At 41.2% G+C, this 27,379-nt stretch overlaps 1 protein-coding gene across 3 annotated transcripts in view; it reads right to left on the minus strand.

Moving 5' to 3' along the window:
* Positions 1-27,379, minus strand: part of LOC104604116 (Spc97 / Spc98 family of spindle pole body (SBP) component) — a 97,368-nt gene that overhangs the window by 66,621 nt on the left and 3,368 nt on the right. For all 3 annotated transcript variants that reach the window (XM_010268345.3, XM_019198900.2, XM_088898184.1), the window contains exons 3-4: positions 10,775-10,981; positions 10,338-10,661 (exon numbers count right to left, since the gene is read on the minus strand). In XM_010268345.3, coding sequence (XP_010266647.1) covers positions 10,338-10,661; positions 10,775-10,981 — 531 coding nt within the window. The remainder of the gene's footprint in view (positions 1-10,337; positions 10,662-10,774; positions 10,982-27,379) is intronic.

Genomic DNA, 27,379 nt, shown 5'->3' on the forward strand with positions numbered 1-27,379 from the left:
TAAACCTCTGCACTTGTAATGCCCTTTCCAGAAAGTCTTGAAACAACAAAGTTGCATTGCCAACTAACAGCACCATTGCCCTCTTCAGTTCTCTTATCTTCAGAGTTCAGAGTCCTTTGACCTCTCATCCAGGCTTCCTCAAGGATGAAGTCCTTGGCTTCGATTTTCAGAGTCCTCTTCCATTTTGTCACTGGGGTGAAATGTCTTTCCATCTCTCCTTCCATTTTGTCTTCCAAATGCCACTACGCTTTTACAACTAAGCCCAAAATATTTGATCCCTTCCCATCCCTTGTTTTGCTAAGGTATCAGCCATGCTGTTTGCCATTCTTTGCACCTACTGGATTCTTACATCCATGCCCTGGTTAACCATTTAAACTTTTTTAGTTCATTTTTGTACAACCACAAATCAATCCCCATGTTTAGCAATCACTTGATCACCAGTTGTGGAGTCCCCTTCAATGATCAGTTTATGCACATTCAAGTCTCTTGCTCCATGTACACCTTCCAGGCTTCCATAACTGCCATAATTTCAGCCTTCAAAGAAACATCAATGCCAATCAAACCTGAAAATAGTACCACACATGATTTGATTCTCTTACACTTGAAGGGCCTGGGTTCCCCTACAACTTTTTTTTTTGATAAATAAGATAATTTTCATTAATAGAAAACTAATGCAGTTACAAGTTTCCCATGGAGAGGCACGAGCTGCGTCCTCTCCTAACAGCAGGAAAAAAGCAAAAGATAGAAAACAGATTCAGTCTACAGTTGAGCCAAATACAAACTTTCCCGGTTTACCCCTTGCTTTGCAAGACCATCAGCCATAGAGTTTTCTGATCTCCCCACCCATTGTATTCTCACTGTCAAGCCCCTTGTCAGGCAGTTGAATTTTTTATTTCATTCTTAAAGCACCACACTATAGAGTCCGGATTTTGTAGTCAGCCCACTACCACTTTGGAATTCCCTTCTATTATCAACTATTCCACACCTATCTGCACTGCTAGCTGTACTCCCTGGATAGCAGCTGCAAGTTCCTCCCTAGTAGAGTTTCCAACTACTATGGGTCCCAAGTAAATAAGAACCACATTCCCAGCCTCATTCCTCAGTACCCCTCCCACCCCTGACAGGCCTGGATTACCAAGAGTACTGCCATCGAAATTCAGCTTCAAGAAGCTTTCAGGAGGGGGTTCCCAAGCCATACTCACTTTAGTCTTTAGGGATGAACAATTAGCCACTGCTAACCAATACCTCCAATATCATTAAATGAGAATTAGGTCTAGTGATTTTAGCCACAGGATCACCCTATTTAGAATGCAGTCCTTCATCTCTTCTAGGCTTCTCTCCTCTAAAATTCTGGTATTCCTTTCTTCCCACACGGACCAGATCAGCACGGCTCTTGCATACCTCCACATAACTCTTCCTCTTTTGGGATGCCAAGGGAAGAAAGATCAAAAATCAAACTTGCATCTTCTGGCCTAACCAACCTGCACCCAAACAATGAGAAGAGCCACTCCCATTACTCTGCAGTAAATGAACAAGATATTAGTAAATGGTTACAGACTTACAGTCCTCACCGTGTGACCTGCAAACAATACACCAAGAAGATGAGAAATAGAGAAAAGGTCTTCTCTTTTGTAGAATGCCTAAGGTGTTTATTTTCCCATAATGCACTTGAAGGGAAGGGAGATCCATCATATGGATGGCCGAATCATGCAGGGTGGCTGGGCGAATTTTCAAAAATTAATTTTCTCCCTTCCAAAATCGTATTCCCAGTTTTAGAAAAACTGCATTTTTCAAGGATCGTTCTTGAAATAAACCGAACCAGATCTAAAACCAAAAGAATGGGAGAGAAATACCTGATACGGAATCCACATGTGTAGCTCCCAACGTAGGTGTTCACACCCAAAGAGGGTACCAAAACCCACCTCCACTGAAGATGGCGCAGCTTGAGATGAAGCAAGTTTAGCAATGCACTCCTTCAGCAAGAACTGCAATCATTCAGCAAGGATCAAGCAAGGGATGGTGAGCACGAATTAAATCTGATTTTTCTTGCAAAAATCAGAATCAAGATCCAATCTTGATCAGTCCAAGAAACTGGAGATCGAATAGGGTAGGGTGCAAGAATAGAGGGAGAGAACTGAGAGCAGAAAAAGAAGTAAAACTGAAGCAATCCGCCCCCTCTATTTATAAGACTTAAGGATCAGCTTCTCCTAACCCAATTAGGAGTTTCCTAATCCAAATCTTTATTTGGATCTGGACTCCTTAAGTGATAAGGCTTATCCCCTTATCTTATCTGCTGATCCAAACCCAGATCCATACCCATATTCGCCCCATGTCACATGACAGCTTAAGCTGTCATGTGACACCCTAATTAAGCATATTAATCTTGGGCCCTAGGCCCATTAAGTAAGTGGGCTCACCTCCCCTTTTAATTGCTGGCTAACTTGGCTCTCTTTGTATGGCGTGGGACCCTAACATTGATCTCACAAAAGCCATATGGGTTCAGCCTAGCCTCTGCTACAAGGCCTGGCCAAATTCACTGTTATATACAGTGAACCCTTGAGTCCATCAGTATGGGCTCTTAATGGGCTTAGCATTTACACTAAATGGTCCTTAAGTCCAGCCACCTTATGAAGGCCCAAGGACTATGGTTCTTAAGTGAGATTAGCTCATTAGGTATAAAAGCCCTAAATGGTATTATACTTAACCTCTCAGCCCATAATAATCAAACACTACCCAACAAGAGAGAACCTCTCCCTCGGCTACAAGGTACAATGTCACACTCTCTGCTCGAATGGATCTCGGGAATTAAAACCTTTTGCAAACCTTTTTCATAAAACATAATATATATATATATATATATATATATTTTCATATAAATATATATTTTGCAAAACAAATCTCAAACACGGTTGAAATCAGCTACCGGCAATCTTAGTTTCCATCAGAAAGAGCGCAGTCCCCGATCATTCACTTTGTCTAACAAAGGGGCTGATCCTGTCACTATGATCACCCACTCAAGTGAATTCTTAAACCGCCCCAACATACCCAGGTTTTGACCCCCGCTAAGGGTCTCACTGATTGACATATCAAAGACAGTCCAATCCAACACCTAGTGAAGTACCATAGTCGAGTCTAGGGGTTATGTGTAACTTTCCAGTTTTTCCCACCAGTCTCCAAGGTCCAAGGCATAACTAGAAAATGGTTCGGGTTTAGTGTTTCAAACAAACACACACTACATGTGCTTTGGGTCTAACCCTAGCAGCTGAGACAAACTACACCAACCGACTTGGCAACACATTAGTGTCAACCTTGGCAGGATAAGCTTCCCCAAGTCTATCCAACAACTGAGAACATTCTAAACTAACACAAGTCTCATAAGTGTCCAGTTTAAGGGTAATTACACAGAAGCACACCAAGTATAACATGAATCAGTTATGTACTTTTATTCATTTACAATAAATGCATCAATACATCAATCTGATTGGAGCTAAGGGCATACACTGTCTAATAGCACTTCCCAGCAAAAAGCCATAACCTTAGAGGGACCGGCCTACACCAGATTTCCTAGCAGATTTGTTTGGCACACAATTTCCTCTTCTCTTAAACCTCTACAAAACCCAAAGTCCCAATTTGGTGTCAATGGATTATTCATAATGGAAAAAAAAAATTGACACAAAATCCTTTTTATACCTTGAAATAGAGAACAAAGAAGGGAAAAGGTCCTTCAATGGAGCCTCTCCAATCCAAGTTCCTCCCAAAATAGGACAGAGTTACCATTACAAACACCACACCTGACAAAACTGAGAAATTGAGGAAGAATGCCATGAATAGCTTTCCATGGTGTTGCCAAGGTTTCCTGCTGACATACTCTAGCATCCCATCCATTTTCTGAGTGACCATGAATACTACCCACCACTTCATGCCAAAATCTCTCTCCACTGACCACCTCCATAGCCACTTCCCCAGCAGTGCTTTATTTTTTTTAATCAAATTCCCTAACCCCAAGCACCCCCTCCTCTTTATTCTGGCATACCACCTCCCATTTTATCAATTGATCCTTTTTACTTTCCCCCAGCTCTAAAAGGAAATCTCTCATCAACTTCTCTAGCTTTTTAGCTTCCTTAGGTGGTATTCTAAACACAGACAGGAAATAGGTTAGTAGGTTAGCAAGTATGGCTCTTATCAACTTCCATCAAAATTAAGTTTTATGAACCCATCAACCAGTAGTGTCCAAAAACTACTAATCCCGATTTTCTAACAGTTTTAGCACCTCCTACCACTTCCTAATGATATCATCCACCAAGAAGTCTAAGAACATTCCTAAGGATTTTAGCCAATGAACCACTCTTGGTGATACAGTCAATCATTGCCTCTTTACTCCCCTATTTTTCTTTAAAAATTCATACATCTCTCTCCTCCCAAATTGTCCATGTTACTGCAGCTCTTATACTTCACATAATTCCTCCCATCCTCTTTGGCCAAACAAATGAAGTGGGAACATAGAAGCTCGATGTGTTGGACGGACGACTTGACTAGCAACCAAACAAAGCAAGAAACCAAAATCCCAAATACTGGTAGCAAATGGACAGGAGATTAGTAAGTGAAAACAGGATTCACCATTGGCCTTGCAAAGGGCATACTGATGAGGAGATAAGCAAGAATTAAGGCCTCCTTTTCTGGAGACTTGCTTTGGCTAGTCACCAATTGTATCTTCTTTCAATAACAGATTACAAAAGGAGGGGCAGAAATTCACCAATCATCAATTGCATGATCATCACTTCATGTCTGTTACACCTCACAAGTTGCATGTATCACCTTCTTGGCCCACAAGCAGTACATTGGTTTCATAAAATTTTAATCCCTCTTTGCATTGCACAAGCAGAGACCTAATTGTACAGTGAAAGTGCATTGGAAGTGATGCCAGAAATCCCATCTCTTGAAGTAAACTCTTAAGCCACATAAGTTCACTTATGGTATGACATTGCTTGGTATTCAACCTCAACACTAGACTTAGCAACTAAACTTTGCTTTCTTCTTCCCCTTCTTCATCTCTCTCTCACATCTTAAACCTAAACACATTAGTAAACATTAAAAGGAAACCAACATTACATGAATTAAAAAGAATTAAAGTTAAAAAGTGATTAATGTTTTGGAAACAAGTTGAACATCTACAGTTCAAAAAATCCAACAAGTTCTATGCCAATCAAAATAAAAGCAGAAGGCAAAACTAGTGAAGATGATCAAGACTGCTGTCAGTCTTGGGCACTAAGGAATTTCAGGTTCGAATAGAAGAGAAAGTGAAGAAGAAAGAGGAAAAGATTAGTGAGAGAGCAGTAGAACACAGGTTTGAAAGAAAGGACAAATTCTGAATGATCTGTCGCCGCCACTTCAATTTAATATTTATATGTTATGCTAGTTACATGAAAGGACATATCTGCCCTTGGTGTTTACATCATAACACTTAACAATATAAAAAAAACTGAAACGTAAATAACAGAACTAGAATAACAGAATAACATAACAGATAGACTAGGTATATTCTACCCTACGGACAGAGTGGCCCCACACATCAGTTTCTCTACACTCCCCCTCAAGTTGGGAGTAAATGTTTATCATTCCCAACTTGGATAGATCCGCTTCTAGCTTCTTTCTTGATACAGCTTTAGTGAGGATATCTGCTAGTTGCATACTGGATGTGATGTAAGGGAGGCATATTTCTTGAGATGAGACCCTCTCTCGTACAAAATGTCGGTCAACTTCAATGTGTTTGGTTCTGTCATGCTGCACTGGATTATGTGCTATATTAATGGCTGCTTAATTATCACAATACAGCATCAGAGGCTTCTCATACTCAATACCCAACTCCTCAAGTAGAGATCTTAGCCATAGGATTTCAGCCACTCCGTTGGCCATGGACCTGTATTCTGCTTCAGCACTAGACCGGGAGACAACACTTTGTTTCTTACTTCTCCAGGAGACAATGTTTCCTCCCACAAGGGCACAATATCCTGAGGTGGACCATCTGTCATCAACACTCCCAGCCCAATCGGCATCTGTATAGACCTCCACCTTCATGTGGTTATTGTTCTTGAACAGTATACCCCTACCCGGGCATCTCTTCAAGTAGGCTAGAATTCTTTCTGCCGCAAGAAGATGTGTGGTTCTAGGAGAATGCATGTACTGGCTGACAACACTAACAGCATAAGTAATATCCGGCCGAGTGAGGCAAAGATATAGGAGCTTTCCTACCAACCGCTGGAACATAACTGTCTTCAAGCAGCTCCCCACTCTCTGCACTAATCCTGTGGTTCTGTTCAATGGGTGTATCTGCAGGTTTGGCACCCAGCTTTCCAGTTTCAGCCAACAGATCTAAAACATATTTCCTCTGAGAGACAAAGATCCCCTGTTTAGATCTAGCAACCTCAATGCCCAAAAAATACCATAGTGCACCCAGATCTTTCACCTCAAACTCTTGATGAAGGAGCTGTTTGAGGGACTCAATCTCATGGCTGTCATTTCCTGTCACCACAATATCATCAACATATACTGCAAGTAGTGTCAGTGAAGAGTCCACCCTCTTGATGAACAGTGTATGATCTGACTGGGCCTGTACATAACCGAACTTTCCAAGAGCTAGTCTGAATCTGTCGAACCAAGCTCTAGGTGACTGCTTCAAACCATACAATGCCTTATTGAGCCGGCAGACCTTCTTACCTATCTCTGTATCATAGTATCCCGGAGGCAACTGCATGTAAACCTCTTCCTGCAAGTCCCCATTCAGGAAGGCATTTTTAACATCCATTTGGTACAAAGGCCAAGTGTGGCTTGCTGCAAGAGATAATAGAACCCGAATGGTGGTCATCTTGGCTACCGGGGCAAATGTCTCCAAGTAATCTATACCATAAGTCTGAGTGAACCCTTTTGCAACTAGCCGAGCTTTGTACCTCTCAATGGATCCATCCGCATTGTGCTTCACAGTAAATACCCATCTGCATCCAACTGGTTTCTTTCCTTTGGGCAAGTCAACTAGCTCCCAGGTATTATTTTTCAATAGAGCATCCATTTCAACTTGCATTGCACCTCTCCACTCCGGGACTGATAGGGCCTCTTGTACTGTTCTTGGAATAGGGACATTGGAAATGGAACTAAGGTAGGACCTGTAGGTAGGAGATAGGCGATCATAGGATAAAAAATGGGAAATACAGTGGGTTGTAGATGTGGTACAATGTCGTTTCCCTTTACGGACAATCGGAAGATCAAGGTCATCCGTAGGAGGTGAAATGGCAACAATAGAAGAAGTCTCTGTGGGTCCTGGGACTGTAATGTCTGGACCTGGGGCCGTAGATGAGATTGGAGCTGGCCTGGACTGCTGATGATCAGGATCAACCTGCCTGCACCGCCTGTGATAGACCCTCAACTCCTGATCCCTCTGACCACCCTCACCATTGCAACTCCCCCTCAACTCCTGATCCCTCTGGCCACCCTCACCATTGCAGCTCCCATCACCCAATGGAATAGGTAAAGGAACTACCCCACTCTCACTGCTCTCCCCCTGAAGACAAGGACTTAAACCCCTACTCTCACTGCTCTCCCCCTGAGGAGAAACCCGAGGATAATAGGGTGTCTCCTCAAAGAAAGTGACATCCATGGAGACGAACTTCCTTCTTGTGACAGGATCATAGCAGCAATACCCCTTTTGAGTTTGTGCATAACCAAGGAAAATGCATTTGGAGGCCTTGGGTTCAAACTTGGAGTGATGGGGTCCGAGAAGCTCAACAAAACAGGTACAACCGAATGTTTTAAGGGGAATAGAAAACAACTCCTCATGTGGGTATAGAAGGGAAAAAGGAGATCGCAAATCAAGAACCCGGGAAGGAATCCGATTAATAAGATATACCGCCGTGAAGATAGCATCACCCCATAAGCGAATAGGGACATTGGAGGTAAACGTAAGACTTCTAGCCACCTCCAAGATGTGCCTATTCTTCCTTTCTGCAACCCCATTCTGCTGAGGTGTATGAGGGCAAGAGCTCTGATGGATAACCCCATGAGTAAAAAGGTAAGATGCCAATGACTTAGCAAAGTATTCCTTTGCATTATCAGATCTAAGAACTTTAATCTTAACATCAAACTGGGTTAGGATCATTTGGTGAAAGTTTTGGGTCAAGGCGGGAACCTCATCTCGTGAACGCATAAGATAAACCCAAGAAAACCGGGTATGGTCATCAACAAATAACAAAAAATATATGTACCCACCCATAGAAGGAATGTGATATGGCCCCCAAACATCCGTATGCACAAGATCAAAAGGACGATTACTCCTTTTATTACTCAATGAATAAGAGTTTCTACAATGTTTAGCAAACTCACAGCTTTCACATTGCAACTGGGACAACTCAACAGACTCAAACAAAGTAGGAAACAGACTCTTTAAGGACCGAAAAGACAAATGATCCAATCGGTTACGCCAAAGCATAACCGAACTCACACTCTGGGAAACAAGTGACCTCTTACCCACCGACTCTTCCCGACGAGAACTCTCCCCGAGCAGATAGATCCCATTCGTCTCACGGCCAGTCCCAATCACCTTCTTCGTCTCCAGGTCCTGAAAAACACACTGGTCAGGGAAGAAAGTTACTGAGCAGTTCATGTGTTTGGTAATACTACTGACTGAAAGGAGGTTAGTATCAAGCTTAGGAACATGTAAGACAGAAGACAAGGAGATCGTATCTAATAACTTAATGTCCCCCTTCCCAGAAATAGGAACCAGGGAGCCATCAACAATAGATACTTTATCCCTACTAGATGACAAATGGTAAGAGGTAAACAGTGAAGGCAAGCTAGTCATGTGGTCGGATGCACCTGAATCTATTACCCAACAAGGTTCAGTGGTACCTGGAGCTGAGGCATGGTAGGCTGAAGCTAGAGTACCTGAATTTACGGTTGTAATCTGACCACCCATCTCAGAAACACTGCCATAACTGATGCACCCAAAGCTGCCTTCTGCCTGATTTTTAAACTCCATCTCAGTCAAGTCTTAAAACAGCACTTGGAATACCAATCACAATCAAAAACAGTATAGGTCTGATCTGTATTCACAATGTATGTGCACAAAACTGGGATAACTCTAATCTGAAATCAACTAACAAACACAACAGTGGCTGTCCGTAGAGCTCTAACCCCTTTAAGAGAGTTCGAAAACCCCAAAAAACTCTGAACAACAGCTTAGAAGGAGGTCTGATTTGCCTTTGCAGAATTAGGGTTTTAATCAGTCCTTAAAGTGATCAATTCAGTTGCACAATCTAATCAGTACTGTATAGATAGACTTGCAGTAGGGTTAATATGAAACCCTAGAATCTGATCAATGCTAACAATAAACTTGAGGACAGCTCTAGATAGATCACAAGATTCAGTCCAGCACTAGGGCTTGCCGCAAGATCACTTTCAAACTCTAGTGCAGAAAGAAACAAGGCTGAGACAGTTCGGTGTAAAACAGTAGGGTTTTAATCACAGCAGAACAGTGGGGTTTGCTGTAAAACCCTGAATCGAAGTGTAAAAACAGTAGGGTTTTAATCACAGCAGAACAGTAGGGTTTGCTGTAAAACCCTAGTGAATCGAAGAGATGAAAACCTAGAACGGTTCAGCCTTCCTCTCCAGATAGGTCCAACCTATCTTTTCTTAGAAAAGTAGATGACTTACAAGAAAAGACATGTTCGCTGCCTTCTGGGGTTACCTGAACCCTAGTCTTCTCTGATCCTTCCTGACCAGCAATACTCTGCAACCATGACAAAACTTCCAACAGCTGCTAGCACTTCTGGCGATCTCCAAGAATCAGTCTGCGAACTCCACCTTTTCAGCTTCTAGTCCTAGGAGATTCTCATGTGGTCGGCTGGTATTAGACTCACATAAGAAACCCTAACTTGGCTCTGATACCATGAAGATGATCAAGACTGCTATCAGTCTTGGGCACTAAGGAATTTCAGGTTCGAACAGAAGAGAAAGTGAAGAAGAAAGAGGAGAAAGATTAGTGAGAGAGCAGTAGAACACAGGTTTGAAAGAAAGGACAGATTCTGAATGATCTACCGCCGCCACTTCAATTTAATATTTATATGTTATGCTAGTTACATGAAAGGACATATCTGCCCTTGGTGTTTACATCATAACACTTAACAATATAAAAAAAACTGAAACATAAATAACAGAACTAGAATAACAGAATAACATAACAGATAGACTAGGTATATTCTACCCTACGGACAGAGTGGCCCCACAGTCGGTTTCTCTACAACTATCAATTCATTTCACATAATCAATGAAAAGAAAAAACAGCCTCTTACACTACAGCTTATCTTTGGATATCTTGTGCGTAATCTTGTCAAAATATGTTGAGCTTTATCCTGCATCTTTCTGTACATATCATTCCTTGCAAGTACCATATCTTCTATGTCTCTTTTATTGAACATCAATGGGGTTGAGTAAGATAGATGATCATTAGATAAGATACTCCAACAGGGAAGAATTTCCTCATATGTATGATTCCCACTGATCATAGAATTACATAATTCAAGTAATAGAATTAGTACTTGAAGCTGCTGGCCTGCTCGGATTAGAGGGAGACAAAAATCTCTCAGAAAACAAGGAATTGCAACTCCAACTCTTTCCTGTGGTGCAAATCGACAAACTTGTAAGCAAACATGTATAAATGAGAAATGCACATAGAAAAGATTTCTGAAACTAACATACAGAACTTGTAAACTATAATAAATAGGGTTACCTTGATAGATGCCAAAGGTAAGTCATTCAAAAAACCAGCTTTACCACAAGAATAAGGTGGGGAGTCATCCACATATTCTACAAGAAACTCCTTGTAAGGATCACTAATCTTTGCTTGGTAAATCCATGATTTAATGAAACCACAATATGGTTCACATGATCGGAGAAAAAGAAACTTAAGAAGTGGACGGTGAACTGGATCAGCATCCTAAAAGAAGAATAGAAATGGAACTATTTAAGTATCAGTAGTAGGACCACAGGGAAAATCAATCAACTGAATGATCTTCAAATGGAAATGATCACTAAATACAAGATATGAATTATTAATAGACTTCAAACAGATTACAGGGAGAATAAATCAATGTGTTGCATCCAGCCAGAGAATAGTAATGAATAATGACTTCCAAAGCAGAGAGAGAGAGAGAGAGAGAAAGATAAACAGCCTTGTAACTTTAATCCATGATAAAGAAATCATGGTAGCAGCAATGGCAGGGTTTCCACTTACAGAACTCGTATTGCAACCAACAGAGGATAGTAACATGAATACTGGTTGCCAAAGAAAATAACAATCATTATAAGGAAACTCCCATCCATGATATAGAAATCACAGTAGCAACAATAGTAAGTTTTCCACTTCATAGACAAGCTTACTAGTATCTCAGTCTTGCTTACCTAATTCACAATTTGAATTAAAGTGGATCCACAACCAAAGGGTAGTTTTTTTGTTTTTTCTTATGAAATACTTAAAAGCTTTTCTCAATCTGCAATAGTCTAGTTCTGTTGAGGTGACAAGGTAAATGCAAAGTCATCATGGATAGCCATGTGATGCAACATAAAACCAAAAAACCATTAAGGCAAATACTTAAAAGCTTTTCCTACTTTTGAGCAAAAAGTGACAAACAATGGAGAAAAGAGAGTATTATGAATGCATCTAAGTGGAGGAGAATTACAGGTTGAAGCCAAAAAATATATCCTGGAAGAACATAGAATCCAAGTTAAGTGATCGTTGAAGGTCAGGGAGGCAAGGATGGCTACAATTTTCTTGGTTGGAGAAGCTATACAATGGTTGCAAGATTTTGTGGATGGAGCTATTCTCTCTGTGAGGAAGCAAGGGTAGAAGAGTTCAATGTCTTCATCAAATCAAAGGTATGAAGTGATGCTACAATGGAATAAGAAAGGGTGGTTTGTTACAGTCACCGAAGAGTTCAAGGAAGGCAAAACACAAATGTTGTGTTTTCCAGTAGGGAAGGAGTGTTGTGGATGGAATATGATCAAACAGATCATGCAAACTTATCTAACTCATATCAAAGATGGTGATGTGGAGGAGGTAGAAAAGGAAGTCCCAGTAGAAGGAGAGAGGTCTCAAGGCAGAAACGAGAACCAAGCTCCCATTACAGGTGACCCTGGCTCCAACTGGAGATGAAAAAGAAGAGAAGATTATGCTAGTCACTAACTCTTGGAGAATGACGGGAGTGCAGTGTTAGACTCAGTGATAAAAGAGCTTCAGCTCAAAAACACAGAAGCACTACTCCCCTTTTACGAGAACAAAGCTGTTGTAGATGTTGTTGATGAGAAGATAGAAGTTTCAACTGTAAAAACAGGGGAGGCCAGGTTCTATTCGAGAGATGGAATACGTTGTGCTATGATATAGAAATAGATGAATTTTTCTTTGTTGTCTCCCTGGAGAGAGTTAAGCCTTTTTTATCTCTCTCTAGAGTGTTGTAACTACATTTTTTATTAATCTAATGGATTCCTGTTATTGATCAAAAAAATATGGAAATAGATGAATTGAGAACAGTGGTGAAGGTAATGGATTTGCCGTTCGACCCGTGGATGGAAGATGTCTTGGAAAAAATTGTAGCAGTGTTGGGCAGAACCTTGGAAGTTTTTTTTTTTTTTTGATCAATAAACCTTGGAAGATTATAGCTTCGAAGACTTGTTCGCTGTGAAAATCAAGATGCTTGGGGTGAGACAATATTTGATTCCACATGCTTGTGATCTTCTGGTAGAAGAAAGGTGGAGGAAGTTGCAGCTTGCAACAGGAGTTGAAGCGTTGCTATGGCAGAGCTGTCGAAAGCTTGAAGACGATGTTGAACTGGCCTATTGACTCCCATGTGGCAAGAGGAGAATGGGGGAAAGGAGCAGATGAAAGAAAAAATAGAAGGGGAAAACGTAAAGTCCTCTTCGGTTGACCAAGAAAAAAGGGTAAATGAAAAAGAAAGGAGTTCAAACAATTTTATGATGGAATTGGGGAATAGTGTGTAGGAGGAAAGAGGAAGGTGGGTTGGTACTGGGGAACTTAATTTTCAAGAATAAAGCACTCCTAGGAAAATGGTTGTGGAGATGGCCCTTAGAACAGGAGAGATTTTGGCAGTTTGGGAAATGGATGGGATGCTGGTGTATTGCGTCGAGCCACTTTGACAACTCCTTGGAAAGCAATTCAGAGTATTCTTCCTTTTTTCATTAACTGTATCAGGTATGATGTCAGTTCTAGTACTTCTGTTTTGTTCTGGGAAGACATCTGGGTGGGCAATTCTGCCCTTAAGGACAGTTTCCCTTCTCTCTATTCCATTTCTTGCTACAAGGGTAAAACAATCTCTCACTTTCTTCCAACATCTGCTTCTCCATCTTCTCTGAATTGGGACTTTGGGTTTCATAGGGGCTTGAGGGATCATGAACTCTCCTGTGTCTCAGACCCTTTGTCACTACTTGAAAGTGTTTTTCTGGACCCTTCAAGATATGATGTGAGACTTTGGTCTCCAAACCCAAAAGGTTACTTCACTTGTGCTTCCTTCTTTAAGTCCCTTTGCTTTGCCTCGGGACAAGTGGGTTTCCCAGCTAAGGAGATTTGGTCTAAACCTGTACCTCCTAAAATTATTATGTTCTATTGGGAGGTGTTCTATAGGAAAATCAACACTTCAAACTTATTGCAGAAGAGAAGGCCTTCTATGTGTTTGTCTCCTAATTGGTGTGTACTTTGCAAGGCTAATGGTGAGGATTGCTCTCACTTACTTTTAACCTGTTCTTTTTCTGCTGCTATTTGGGGTTGAATCTTTGCTTTGTTTGGTTGCAAATGGATTTTGACCACAGTCAAAGATCAGATCTTTGATCCTTCCTTCTTTGTGTGGCCCATAAAAATTGGTAAAACAATGTGGAGGTGCATTAGAGCTGCTGCTTTGTGGACAATTTGGGAAGAAAGAAATGCAAAGATCTTCCAAGAGAAGGAGAGAAATATTCAAAATGTAAAGGATTGCATTTTGACCAGCGCAATCCATTGGCTGAGATCATTAGATTCCTTTAAATTGTGATGACATGTGGAGGAACTGGATTGCTATGGCTAGTAGCAGTAATAGGAAGAACAGGGTACCAATGGTGTGGGTGCCTCCTTTAGAAGACTGGACAAAGCTGAATTTTGATGGTAGCAGCCAAGGAAATCCAGGTCCATCAGGGATAGGTGGGGTGCTGAGAGATAAAGATAGTAATATATTAGCTTTATTCTCAGGTTCCTGGGTATAAGAGACTCTATTAGAGCTGAGCTTCTAGCTACAGTACAAGGTATTCAGATTGCAGTACAAGGTATTGTTGCTGTTTTGTGTGGTTGGTAGAAATCCCTCTGCTCGGCGGTTCGAAGAGGGCTGGTTTCAAGTGTGAAGTTGAGTGACAGTGCAAGTCTAGTTGGTGGGGGTTCAGATAGGTAGGTTCCATGGGTGTAGCAGTGAGGAACAAATTGTGATGTTTTGCAGAATCTAATTCCCTATTCTTGAGGTGTATTGTGATGGTTTATGGTGCTGAAAGTGGAAGACAGCAGTGGTGTTGTTGCTGAAAGTGGTGAACAACGGTGAGCGTTGTTGCTGAAACCAAGGTTCAAAAAATCGGCACGTATCAGCCGACGTATCGTATCGGGAGCTTCCCGATACGCCCCTATAAAGGGTGTATTGGGGTTTTGACCGCTTCAGGGGTGGATGGACCTTAAACCGGCCCCTCTGAACCGGATTTGAGAAAAAACTAAAAAATAACCGATACTGCCCAATATGCCTCTAACGGCATATCGGGCGTATCGATATTTTGAACCTTGGCTGAAACCTATGATAGTAAGTACCGTAATAGTAATTAGTCGTTGGTGTGTAGTGTGGTGACTAATTAGTGAAGTGGAGTGACAGACTAGTGGTAGAATTTCTTTCCTTTTCCTTGTGCAGTCATGGGAGACAGCAGTGAATGCAAGCCTAGTGTGATGTCCCTTCTAATTATCTGAATGTGCAGATGACATTTATCAAACTGAATGGTGAGAATTATGTGCCTTGGGCTAAATCTGTTTAAGTTTTTTTGAAAGCTAAGAAGAAAGTTAAGCATGTGAGGGAAGATAAACCCCCAACTAATTCTCAAGGATATGATGAGTGGGAGCAAGAGGATGCACAAATTATGACATGGCTATAGAATAGTATGGAACCCAAAATCAATGTGAACTTCATGTTTTTAGATACAACCAATGAGGTTTGGGAATCATGCAAAGAAGCTTTATTCTGGACAAGACAACACTACTAGGGTTTACCAACTGTACCAAGAGTATTTCAATCTGCAACAGGGGAATCAAAGTCTTGAGGAATATTATGCTAGTATTAGAAATCTGCGAAATGAGTTGAATGTGTATCATCCTCTTACATCTGATGTCAAAATTCAGCAACAACAAAAGGAGCAGTTGGACATGACCAGATTTTTAGTAGGGTTGAAGTCTGAATATGAATCGGTAAAAGCACAGATACTAGGTGGGTCTACTCTTCCCTCTCTTGAGAAGGTGTTTGCCCGTCTACAGAGGAACTCAGTTGGACCCACAGAGAACTCCACTATATCAGATAGGTTTGCGTTTGCAGTAACGAGAGGGGGAGGCTGTGGAGTTAGAGGAGGAGCTCAAGAAGGTCAGCCTGGTCGTGGTGGTGGTGGTGGACCCATGTATGGTCGTGGTGGTGGTCGTGTTGGAGATCGAGACTCAGGGGGAACCCGTGGCAGAGGATGTAGTAATGGTCAGAGGAGGTGTACACATTGTGGTATGGAGGGACATACTATCAACTTCTGTTATGATCTACATGGCCCACCTTCGACCTAGGCAAATCATGCAGCAGTAACTGGTGGTGGTTCGAGATAGGAATCTCAGCAAACTGATCAGATACCTTATACATCTACAGATGCCTCCTGAAAGGAGATGATGAGTGTTCCACATGATGAGTATGAGTGGTTCATTCAAGCTGCCTCTCAACAGAACACGGCTACCCTAGCACACTCAACTATGGCTTGTCTGGCATCCAAACCATCCCATTGGATTCTCGATTCTAGAGCTTCCAATCACATGACTAGGACTCCAAGTGTGTTTTCTTCCCTTTCTCTGACCTCCACATCACAATCCGTTACTCTTGCTAATGGTTCTACATTTTCCTTATGTGGTGTTGGTAATGTTGACATAGACTCATTATCCCTATCCTCAGTTTTATATGTTCCCAAGTTTCCATTTAACCTGATGTCTGTTAATAAATTGACTAAGTCCCTTAATTGCTCTATCACTTTTTACCCTTCTTCTTGTGTGTTTCAAGATCTCAAGACGGGGATGAAGATTGGTGAAGGGCATGAAGTTGGTGGACAATATTATCTTGATAGAGGTGGTTCGACGACAGCCCTTCAGACATCTCTTTCTCCTCTTTAGTGGCACTGCAGACTTGGTCATCCGTCTCTCAAAGCTCTTAAGTTACTTGTTCAGTTGTTGAGTTGTCTTTCTACTTTGGATTGTGAGTCGTGCAAGTTTGAGAAACATCATTTTGTTCCCTTAGTCCTACAGTTGATAGTCGTATGTCGAGTCCTTTTTCTTTAGTCAAACGAAGTAGTGTCTTCTAATTGTTACAAGTACTTTGTAATTTTTGTTGATGATTACTCAAGGATGACATGGCTTTACCATATGAAAGAAATGAGTGAATTATTTTCTATCTTCAAAAATTTTATAATGAGATTCGCAATCAATTTGGTGTGCACATTAACATTAAAATTCTTCGTAATGATAATGGCTACGAGTATTTTTACACACCACTTCAGGAATATTTGGAACATGGCATTATCCATCAAACCTCGTGTTCCTACACCCCTCAGCAAAATGGAGTGGCTGAGAGCAAGAACCATCATCTTTTGGAAACTGCTCGGTCCCTCTTACATCATATAAATGTTCCCAAACACTTTTGGAGTGATGCTATACTTACATCTTGCTTCCTTATTAATCACATGCCCATGTCCATCCTTGAGGGTCATTCTCCATTCTCGATTTTGTTTCCTACTGTCTCCTTTTCCTCTTACTCCCAGGGTTTTTGGGTGTGTGCATGTGTTTTGTCCATAATCTTGGGCTTGGAATGAACAAGTTAGATGCTTGATCCATTAAGTGTATCTTCCTTGACTATTCCAAGACTCAAAAAGGGTATAAGTGTTATAACCCTAGTTCCAGGCATTTTTTCTGTTTCCTGACGTTACATTCTTTGTGTTTGTCCCTTTTTCTCTGGGTCGGATGTTTCGTCTCTTCCATCACCTCCTCTTCCAATTCCTGTTGAGGACCCCATTCCTCTTGTTCCAATCGTGGCCAAGTCTTTGCCTCCAGTGCAACTTCCTATTGAATGATCACCCATCCGGCAAGTGCATACGCATCGTCAGGTATCGGCTCCTCCCCCAGCTTTGTCACTATTGACAAATTTGGCAACTGTTCCCATCCCAGCCCCACCCCCTATTCTAACCTTGATCTTCCTATTGCTTTGTGAAAAGGTAAATGCAGTTCCACTCTTCACCCCATTTCCAACTACGTTTCTGTATCTCACCTTTCGGCTTCCCATCGCCAATTTATTTCTATGTTATCCTCTGCCTCTGTTCCCAAGGATGTCCAGATAAGGGTGAACAAAAAAAACCAAAAAACTGAACCGAGCCGAAAAATCGGTTAACCAAACCGGTCGATTTGGTTTCGGATCAATGTTTTCAAAAAACCGACAGTTTCGGTTCAGTTTCGATTAACCATTTAAAAAAACCGACAGTTAACCAAACCGACCAATATATATACAGTAATATATTTTTATACTATTAGAGTTCGGCCTACCTGTTAGACTGATAACAGTCAGGGAAAAGAGAGAAGAGAGAAAGAGGGAAAGAGAGAAAGGAGAAGAGTAGAAGAGAAGACGAGGTGGAAAAGTCACATGTGCCCCTACTTAAGTTAGGGACATTAGATCTAAACATAAACTTACACATCAGCACCTAACCATAAGCACAAAGACAGAAATACCCCTACATACTCGACACTAACACTCCCCCTCAAGCTGGAGAGTATATATCATATAATCCCAGCTTGTTACATATGTAGTCCACTCTACCCCAACTCAATCCTTTAGTACCCACAGGTTCCCTGTGTTGACATATGCAGTGTCTATCACTCCACTCAGCACCTTCTCTCTAACAAAGTGACAATCAACCTCTATGTACTTGGTTCTCTCATGAAACACCGGATTAGAGGAAATATGAACTGCAACCCGATTGTCACGGTAGAGCTTCATCGAAGTATCAACAGTATATCCCATCTCCTGTAGAAGGTTCCTTAGCCACACTAATTCACAAGTAGTATGTGTCATAGCTCTATATTCTGCCTCTGCACTGCTTCTTGCCACAACTGTCTGCTTCTTGCTTTTCCATGTCACCAGATTACCCCCAAGAAAAGTGCAATAGCCTATGGTAAATCTCCTACCAGATACAGAACCGGCCCAATGAGCATCAGTATATCCTTCTATTTCAAGTTTCCCACCACTTCTGTATATCAAACCACGACTAGGAGCCCCCTTTAAATACCTCACAATCCTTAGAACTGCATCCCAATGTGGAACCAGAGGTTTCAGCATGAACTGACTTACCACACTAACTGCGAATGAAATATCTGGCCGAGTGATGGTTTGGTAGTTCAGTTTACCTACCAACCGCCGGTATCTACCAGGGTCTTCAAACACTTCACCCATATCACTGCTCAACTTAGTGTTTGTTTCCATAGGTGTTTCAACTGGTTTAGCACCTAACAAACATGTTCCTTCAAGCAAATCAAGAACATATTTCCTTTGACACAAGTTAATACCATGCTTAGACCTTTCAACTTATATCCCCAAGAAATACTTCAATTTACCAAGGTCCTTTGTCTGAAAATGTTCCTGCAGAAAAGTCTTCAACCTGTCAATGCCCATTTTATCATTTCCGGTAATGATAATATCATCTACATACACCACCAATAGGATCTTCCCTGCCTGAGAGATCTTCCTTGCCTAAGAGTCATGACTGAAGACCAAATGGTCAACTTGGCACTATTTCATACCAAACTTCTTTACCACCTCACTAAATCTGCCAAACCATGCTCGAGGAGACTGTTTAAGCCCATAAATGGCCTTCAGTAGTCAGCACACCTTACCATCCTCCCCCTAAGCAACAAACCCTGGTGGTTGCTCCATATAGACCTCCTTGAGCAGATCACCATGTAAGAAAGCATTCTTGATATCAAGCTGATGGAGGGGCCAATAATACATCGCAGCAAGAGAAACCACAACACAGACTGAACCAATCTTAGCAACCGGGGAGAAAGTCTCTGTGTAATCAATACCATAGGTTTGGGAATACCCTCTGGCAACCAATCTAGCTTTCAGCCCGCTCTACACTACCGTCAGGTAAGTACTTAACCATATAAACCCACTTACAACCAACAGCCTACTTACCAAGAGGAAAAGTGGTGAGTTCCCATGTATGATTATGGGCCAGAGCTGAAAGTTCTTCCATCGCACGACACCATCCTGGAGAGGCAAGGGCTTCTTGGACATCCTTAGGGATAACAATAGAGCATAACAAAGAGATAAACTGGCGATGGAAAGCAGAAAGGGGAGTCGGTGAAACATAATTAGAAATATGATGAAAGGTACAACTGCGTTTACCTTTCCGCAAGGCAATGGGAAGATCAAGATCAGATATTGGGGTTGCGGCTGATGTGGGAACAGCTACCGAATTTGTCGACGATGATAGAGTTGGAGGAGCCGGTACATGTGGGCAATGTGTATACACATGATGGATAGGTGGTTGTTCAACGGGTGGTGGCATCGGAGGCAAGGACTTGGTCACAGTTGGAACAAGAGGAACAAAATCTACAACTGGAAGAGGAAGGGGAAGAGATAATGAAGAGGAAGAAACATCACCGGACCCCAAGAAAAATGGAGTAGATTCAAAGAAGGTAACATCAGCACACACAAAGGAATGTCGAGAGCTAGGATGGTAACACTTATACCCTTTCTGAGTCCGGGAATAGCTAAGGAAGATGCACTTAATAGATTATGCATCTAACTTGTCCTTTCCTGACCCCAGATTATGAACGAAGCAAACACACCCAAAAACCCGAGGAGAAAGAGGAAACGGAGACAAGGTAGGAAACAATGTGGTGAATGGAGAATGACCATCAAGGATAGACGTGGGCATCCGGTTAATCAAGAAGCAAGAAGTAAGCACTGCATCACTCCAAAAAGATTTGGGGACATTCATGTGATGCATGAGGGATCGAGCTGTTTCCAAAATATGACGGTTCTTTCTCTCAGCCACCCCGTTTTGCTATGGGGTGTAGGTACACGAAGTCTGATGGATAATGCCATGTTGGTCTAGGTATTCTTGAAATGACGAAGAGAAATATTCACGGTCATTATTGAAATGAAAAATTTTAATGTGAACACCAAATTGGTTGTGAATCTTAGCATAAAATTTTTGGAAAATGGTAAACAATTCACTCCTTTCTTTCATTAAATAGAGTCACGTCATCCTTGAATAATCATCAATGAAAATAACAAAATATTTATATCCATGGTATGACATTACTTTATAAGGACCCCAAATATCTGAATGAACCAAAGAAAAAGGACTCGACATACGGTTATCAACTCTAGGACTAAAGGGAACACGATGATGTTTCCCCAATTAACACGACTCACAATCCAAAACAAACAGATGACTTAGTGAAGGAACCAAAGACCTCAAAACTTTCAGTGAAGGATGACCAAATCTATAATGCCACTGGAGAGGAGAAAAAGGCGATTGGAGAGCTATTGACATACTTCCACCATCATCAAGATAATACAATCCACCAGCTTCATGCCCTCCACCAATATTCATCCCCGTCTTGAGATCCTAAAAAACACACGAAGAGGGGTAAAAGGTAATGGAGCAATTAAGAGACTTGGACAACTTACTAACTGACATAAGATTAAAAAGAAATTTAGGGACATACAAAACTAAGGATAAGGATACAGGGTCCATGTTAACATTACCAACACCACAAATGGAAGATATGGAACCATTAGCAAGGGTAACAAATTGTGATGTTAGGTAATGAGAGAGGGAAGAAAACACACCTGGAGTTTCAGTCACGTGATTGGAGGCTCCAGAATCAATAATCCAGGGATTGGGTGTGGATGCCAGACAAGCCATACCAGAGTGTGCAAGAGTGACCATGTTCTATTGAGATGTGGCCTGCACAACCTCTCATACTCATCATGGGGAACACTCATCATCTCCTTCCCAGTAACATCTGTGGATGTAAAAGGTACTTGATCAACTGAATGACTCTCCTGTCTAAAGCTATTGTCACTAGTCACGATATGATTGGCCAAGTTGAGGGTGGACCATGCAAGTCATAGCAATAACTAATAGTATGTCCATCAATACCACAGTGTGTACACCTCCTCAGACCTGAACTACGTCCTCTGCCACGGGCTCCCCCTGAATCTCGACCTCCAGTACGACCACCACCACGGTTATATGTACGTCCACTACCATCACTCCGGCCATATGCCGGTCCACTGCTACCACTACGGCCAGACTGAGCTCCCCAAGCTCCACCTCTAACACCACGGCCTCCGAATACTGCAAAGGCTGATCTATCGGAAACATTAGGATTCTCGGTAGATCCAATGGAAATCCTCCTAAGTTAAGCAAACACCTCTTCTAAGGAAAGGAGAGTTGACCCTCCTAGTATCTAAGCCCGCACTAGTCCATACTCAGATTTCAACCCCACCAAAAATCGAGTCACATCTGAATTTTGACATCAGAAGTGAGGCGGTGATAAACATTCAATTTATTAAGAGTGCTTCTCATACTAGCATAGTACTCCTCAAGACTCTGATTACCCTGATGCAGATTAAAGTATTCCTGATACAACTGATATACTCTGGTTGTATTGTCTTGGCCCGAATACAGCTTCTTAGCATGGTCCCAAACTTCTTTGGCAGTATCAAGAAACATGAAATTTACACTAATCTTGGGTTCCATATTATTCCATAACCGTGTGATAATTTGTGCATCTGCTTGCTCCCAATCATCATACTCATGAGAATCAGTGGAGGGTTTTTCGTCCCTTATGTGTTTCACCTTCTTCTTTGCCTTAAGAAAAACTTCTACAGATTTAGCACAAGGTACATAATTTTCTCCATTCAGCTTAATGGAGGTCATTTGAGCATTCAAGTAGTCAGTAGGAATCATCACACTAGTCTTGCTATCACTACTGTCTCCCATTGCTGAATTCTAGTATTGCTGAATTCAGCACACTAGACCACACTACACACTGATTTCAGCACTTACTATTGCTGCAAACTGCACTCTTTACACCACAAACTCTACCTCACGACTACCTGAAACTTCACCACACTGTTTGAGGAACACTTCCCCTTCGAATCACACAGAAAACTGCACAAGCCCTAGCACACTACAATCTGAAATCCCATCATACCATCTGAAACAGACTTATCATTTAATTCACACCAAGAGAATGCATAGAACCTCTTACCTGATCACCCGAAAATCAGACCACACAAAGCACCCACTACACCACATGAATCAGCCCTCTTCTCTTCATCGATTAGGGGAGGGCTTCTTAAAAACTGCAGCAACCGACCACGAACACCACAACTAGAGGCATAGAAACCTCCAAGGGAAGAGGGCGAACACTCCTTTTCAGCCCTTTCCCTTATCTCCAACTGATGGCGAAGAAAGCAAGAGAAAACCCTAGACTGGGTGCGTAGAGCACAGAATTCTAGGCAGATCCGATTTGCTCAGTTTGGCTCTGATACCATATTAGAGTTCGGCCTGCTTGTTAGACTTATGACAGTCAAGGAAAAGAGAGAAGAGAGAAAGAGAGAAAGGAGAAGAGTAGAAGAGAAGACAAGGAGGAAAAGGTATGGTTCGAATGAGAGAAAAGTCAACCCTCCCATTTGGCCAGATCTGTTTTATATTACTAAAAATATTGTGGAAAAGTCACATGTGTCCCTACTTAAGTTAGGGACATTAGATCTAACATAAACTTACACATCAGCACCTAACCATAAGCACAAAGATAGAAATGCCCCTACATACTCGACACTAACATATACAATATTATATATATTATATTATATATTATAATTTATTTTTTTTTAAATCTAATAAAAAAGTTCAGCAATCTGAGAGTGTTCAGTTTGCCAAACTGAGTCTAAGACTTTCAACAAGTTCGCTAGTCTGGCAGACTTGTGAACAACCTATTTGATATGACACCCGCCGTGCAGGGATTCCCCCCCCCCCTCTCTAACTCCCACTCTCCCAATTCTCTAAGCTCTCTCTCTCTCTCGGATTCTCACTCTCTCAGACTCCCACTCTCCCAGTTCTCTGAGCTCTCTCTCTCTCTCTCAAACTCTCTTTCTTTCCCTTTTCCCTTTTCCCCAACGGGCAATAAACTCTCTCTCTGAGCTCTCTCTCTTTCTCGAAAGACATTGGTGATCCCAATTCTCTTCGACTATGCTTTTTAAATTTGAGGGCATAGAAAAACCGAACCGCGGTTAACCGGTTGCATCGGTCCGGTTTCGGTTCGGTTAAATGTAAAAACTGAACATATCAGTTTGATCCAGAAAATCACCCCATGGTTCGGTACAGTGAGCACCCCTATGTTCAAGAAGCTCTTACTTCTCCAAGGTGACACCAAGCAATGGAGGAAGAACTCTTGGACCTAACTCATACTCATACGTGGGATCTCACCACTCTTCTCCCTGGTAAGCATGTTGTAGGTTGTAAGTAGGTGTACGCTATTAAGTATTTACTTGATGGGAGTGAGCGGTTTAAAGCTCGGTTGGTTGCCAAAGGTTATTCACAGTCATATGGTATCGATTACAAAAACACCTTCTCCCCTGTTGCCAAGATTGGCTCCATTCATGTTCTGATCTCCCTTGTTGCTATGTATGATTGGCCATTGTTTCAACTTGACATCAAGAATGCTTTTTTACATGGTGATCTTGAAGAAGTGTACATGGAGCAACCACCAAGGTTTGTTGCACTAGGGGAGGGTGGTAAGGTATGTAGACTTAAGAAGGCTATTTATGGACTTAAACAATCTCCTCGTGCATGGTTTGGCAGATTCAGTGAAGTGGTGAAGAAATTTGGCATGAAACAATGTCAGGTTGACCATTCTGTATTCAGCTATGAGTCAAGCACTAGGAAAATTTTATTGGTGGTATATGTAGATGATATTGTTATCACCAGCAATGATAGACCAGGGATTGATAGGTTGAAGACGTATTGCATGATCACTTCCAAACAAAGGATCTTGGCAAATTAAGATACTTCTTAGGGATAGAAGTAGTAAGGTCCAAGCATGGTATTAATTTGTGCTAGAGGAAATATGTTCTCAATCTACTAGAGGAGATAGGGTTGTTGGGTTCCAGACCAGCTGAAACACCCATGCAACCGATTGTCAAGTTGAGTAGTGATGCAAGTGAGGAGTTTGAAGATCCTAGAAGGTGTAGATGGTTGGTAGGTAAGTTGAATTACCTAACCATCACTCGGCCTGATATTCCATTTGCAATTAGTGTAATGAGACAATTTATGCAGAATCCCCGAATTCCACATTGGGAAGCGATTCTAAGAATTGTACGATACTTCAAAGGAGCTCCAAGTCATGGTTTGTTATATAAGAGTGGAGGAAGTCTTGAGATAGAAGGATACATGGATGATGACTGGGCCGGTTCCATATCTGACAGAAGGTCCACTATAGGGTATTGCACTTTTTCTTGGTAGCAATCTAGTGACATGGAAGAGTAAGAAGCAGACAGTGATAGCAAGAAGCAGTGCAAAGGCTGAATATAAAGCCATGGCACACACAACATGTGAACTAGTGTGGTTGAAGCATCTCCTAGAGGAAATGGGGTACTCGAGTGACACTCCTATGAAGCTACATTGTGATAATCAAGTTGCAGTTCATATATCCTCTAATCCAATGTTTAACGAAAAAACAAAGCATATAGAAATTGATTGCCACTTTGTACGAGAGAAGGTGCTTAATGGAGTGATAAGTACAACATATGTGAACACAAGAAGTTGCAAAGAAATCAACATAAAAGCTGACCCAGGACAGAATTACAAATGTGCCCAAAACATATTTGTTCTTTGAACCCCTTGCTTTGCTAAGCTATCAACCAAACTGTTGGCCGATCTCCTAACCCAACCCACTTGAATAGACATATTCCTTGACATCCATTTGAACCTTCCGAAATCATTCTTCAGCTGCCAGGTCACTCCTTTCCCTTTTTGCAACCATTTTATCACAGCTTTTGAGTCTCCCTCGATGATCAGTCTATTAACCCCCAGCTCTTTGGCCTTCTCAACCCCATATACTACAGCTAGAAACTTTGCCCTAGCTACATCACCCTCCTCCACAGGACCAGAGAACAGAGCAATAATGGAACCATTTTCATTTCTAATGGTCCCCCCAATATCTGAAGGGCATGGGTTACCCACACAACTCACATCGAAATTCAGCTTCTTCCAACCCTCTGTTGGAGGGGACCAGGTTTCAGAAACCTGTCGCCTCATAGGTGATGAAGCAGCAATAATAATGTGAACACAAGAAATCAATGGGCAGATTTGCTTAACAAAGGGTTGAGTTGGGGAAGAGTGGACTACATATGTAACAAACTAGGACTATATGACATACACTCACCAGCTTGAGGGGGAGTGTTAGAATCGGTTGTAGAGAGGTAGTATAGGAAATTTACATTAAGTTATATGTTGGATGTAATTACAAGTAGGTCTTAAATTAGTTAATATGTCTCTCACTTAAGTGAGGGCACAAGAGTAATTCTGATTTGTTTTTAGAAAGGTATAAATAAAACTTGGCCAACTAGAGAGGTGCGTTCTGTAGTTCGACTAGACATATTTTCTCTTCTTCTCTCTTCTCTTCTCTCTACTGTTTCTACAAGTTTCTCTTCTCCATATTATTTCGAAATAAAAGAACAGTACATACCTGAATTCTATCAAAATCCTTATTGCCAATGAGAGTGTGGAGGATATGAAAAGAACAAGAAAGAAGGGGATAATCTATAAACTTGACTAGGAGAAAGCATATGATTTGGTGGACTGGTTTCTACTGGGAGCGATGTTCTAAAAATCATAATCGTATCGTAAATCATAGAGAAAATTGAATTGAACCAAATCATAAATCGTAAGATTATTTCTATTGTTTTAAAAACTTGTGAAAAAATAAAATATAGATATGTTAAAAGGCAATATATATAGAAAAGTTATTCTACCCTATTTTTAATCCATATCCACCATGCATGTACCTAAACCAATAGAATTACCACTTACACATAGAAGTCTAAGATGATATAATCAAGTTTGACTTGAAAGTCAAATAATCCACATACAATGACTCTTTATCCTATATATGATGGAAAATAAACTCAATATATGTTTTAAATAACATAAATAAGTCAATTTCTAATAAGGTCTTTAAAACAAGTCATCTTTGACAAAATATTAACAAAATAAAATAACAAAGTAGAGAACTAATTCTTAATTGAATTGATTTGGATCGCAAGAATTGTATAAATTGTAAGATTTATGATTCAAACAATAAATGTAAGATTTTTGTAGAAAAGATTCAGACATAAGATTCAAATTTAAACCCTTGGGATTCATGATTCAAATTGTGAATCATATCGTATGTCATAAGATTTTAACAACACTAACTGGAAGTGATGAACAACCATGGATTTGGAGATAAATGGTGCAAGTGGGTTAAAGGTTGTGTAACGACCTGTCACCATTCGAGTTTGGTTAATGGTACAACTGTGGACCACTTTCTAGCCATTAGAAGAATTAGACAAGGGAACCCTTACCACCTTTTTTATTCACCTTAGTAGTTGATGTGCTAGGCATTCTAATCCAAATAGCACTTTTTGAAGAGTGAGTAGGGAAAGGATGGGTGCCTATTACCCACCTACAATTTGTTGATGACATCATAGTTTTTTTTTTTGTGTGTGTGTGAAGGAGATGATATGGCTTGATTGAGAGATTTGAAAATGGTGATCCAAGTCTTTGAGAGGATGTCAAATTTGAAAATAAATTTCAATAAGAGTTGTGCAATGAGGATCAATATGGATGAAAGAGAGGTGTCAAAATGTGCATATGTTTTGGGTTGTGTAGTTTCTAGTGGCCAATGAATTATCTAGAATTATCCTGGGAAGGGAACCTGGCAAATGTGACTTTCTGGAACCTAGTGGTGGGCAAG

This window comes from Nelumbo nucifera, chromosome 2 (assembly GCF_055504915.1).
Source record: "Nelumbo nucifera cultivar China Antique chromosome 2, China Antique-T2T, whole genome shotgun sequence".
NCBI lineage: Eukaryota > Viridiplantae > Streptophyta > Magnoliopsida > Proteales > Nelumbonaceae > Nelumbo > Nelumbo nucifera.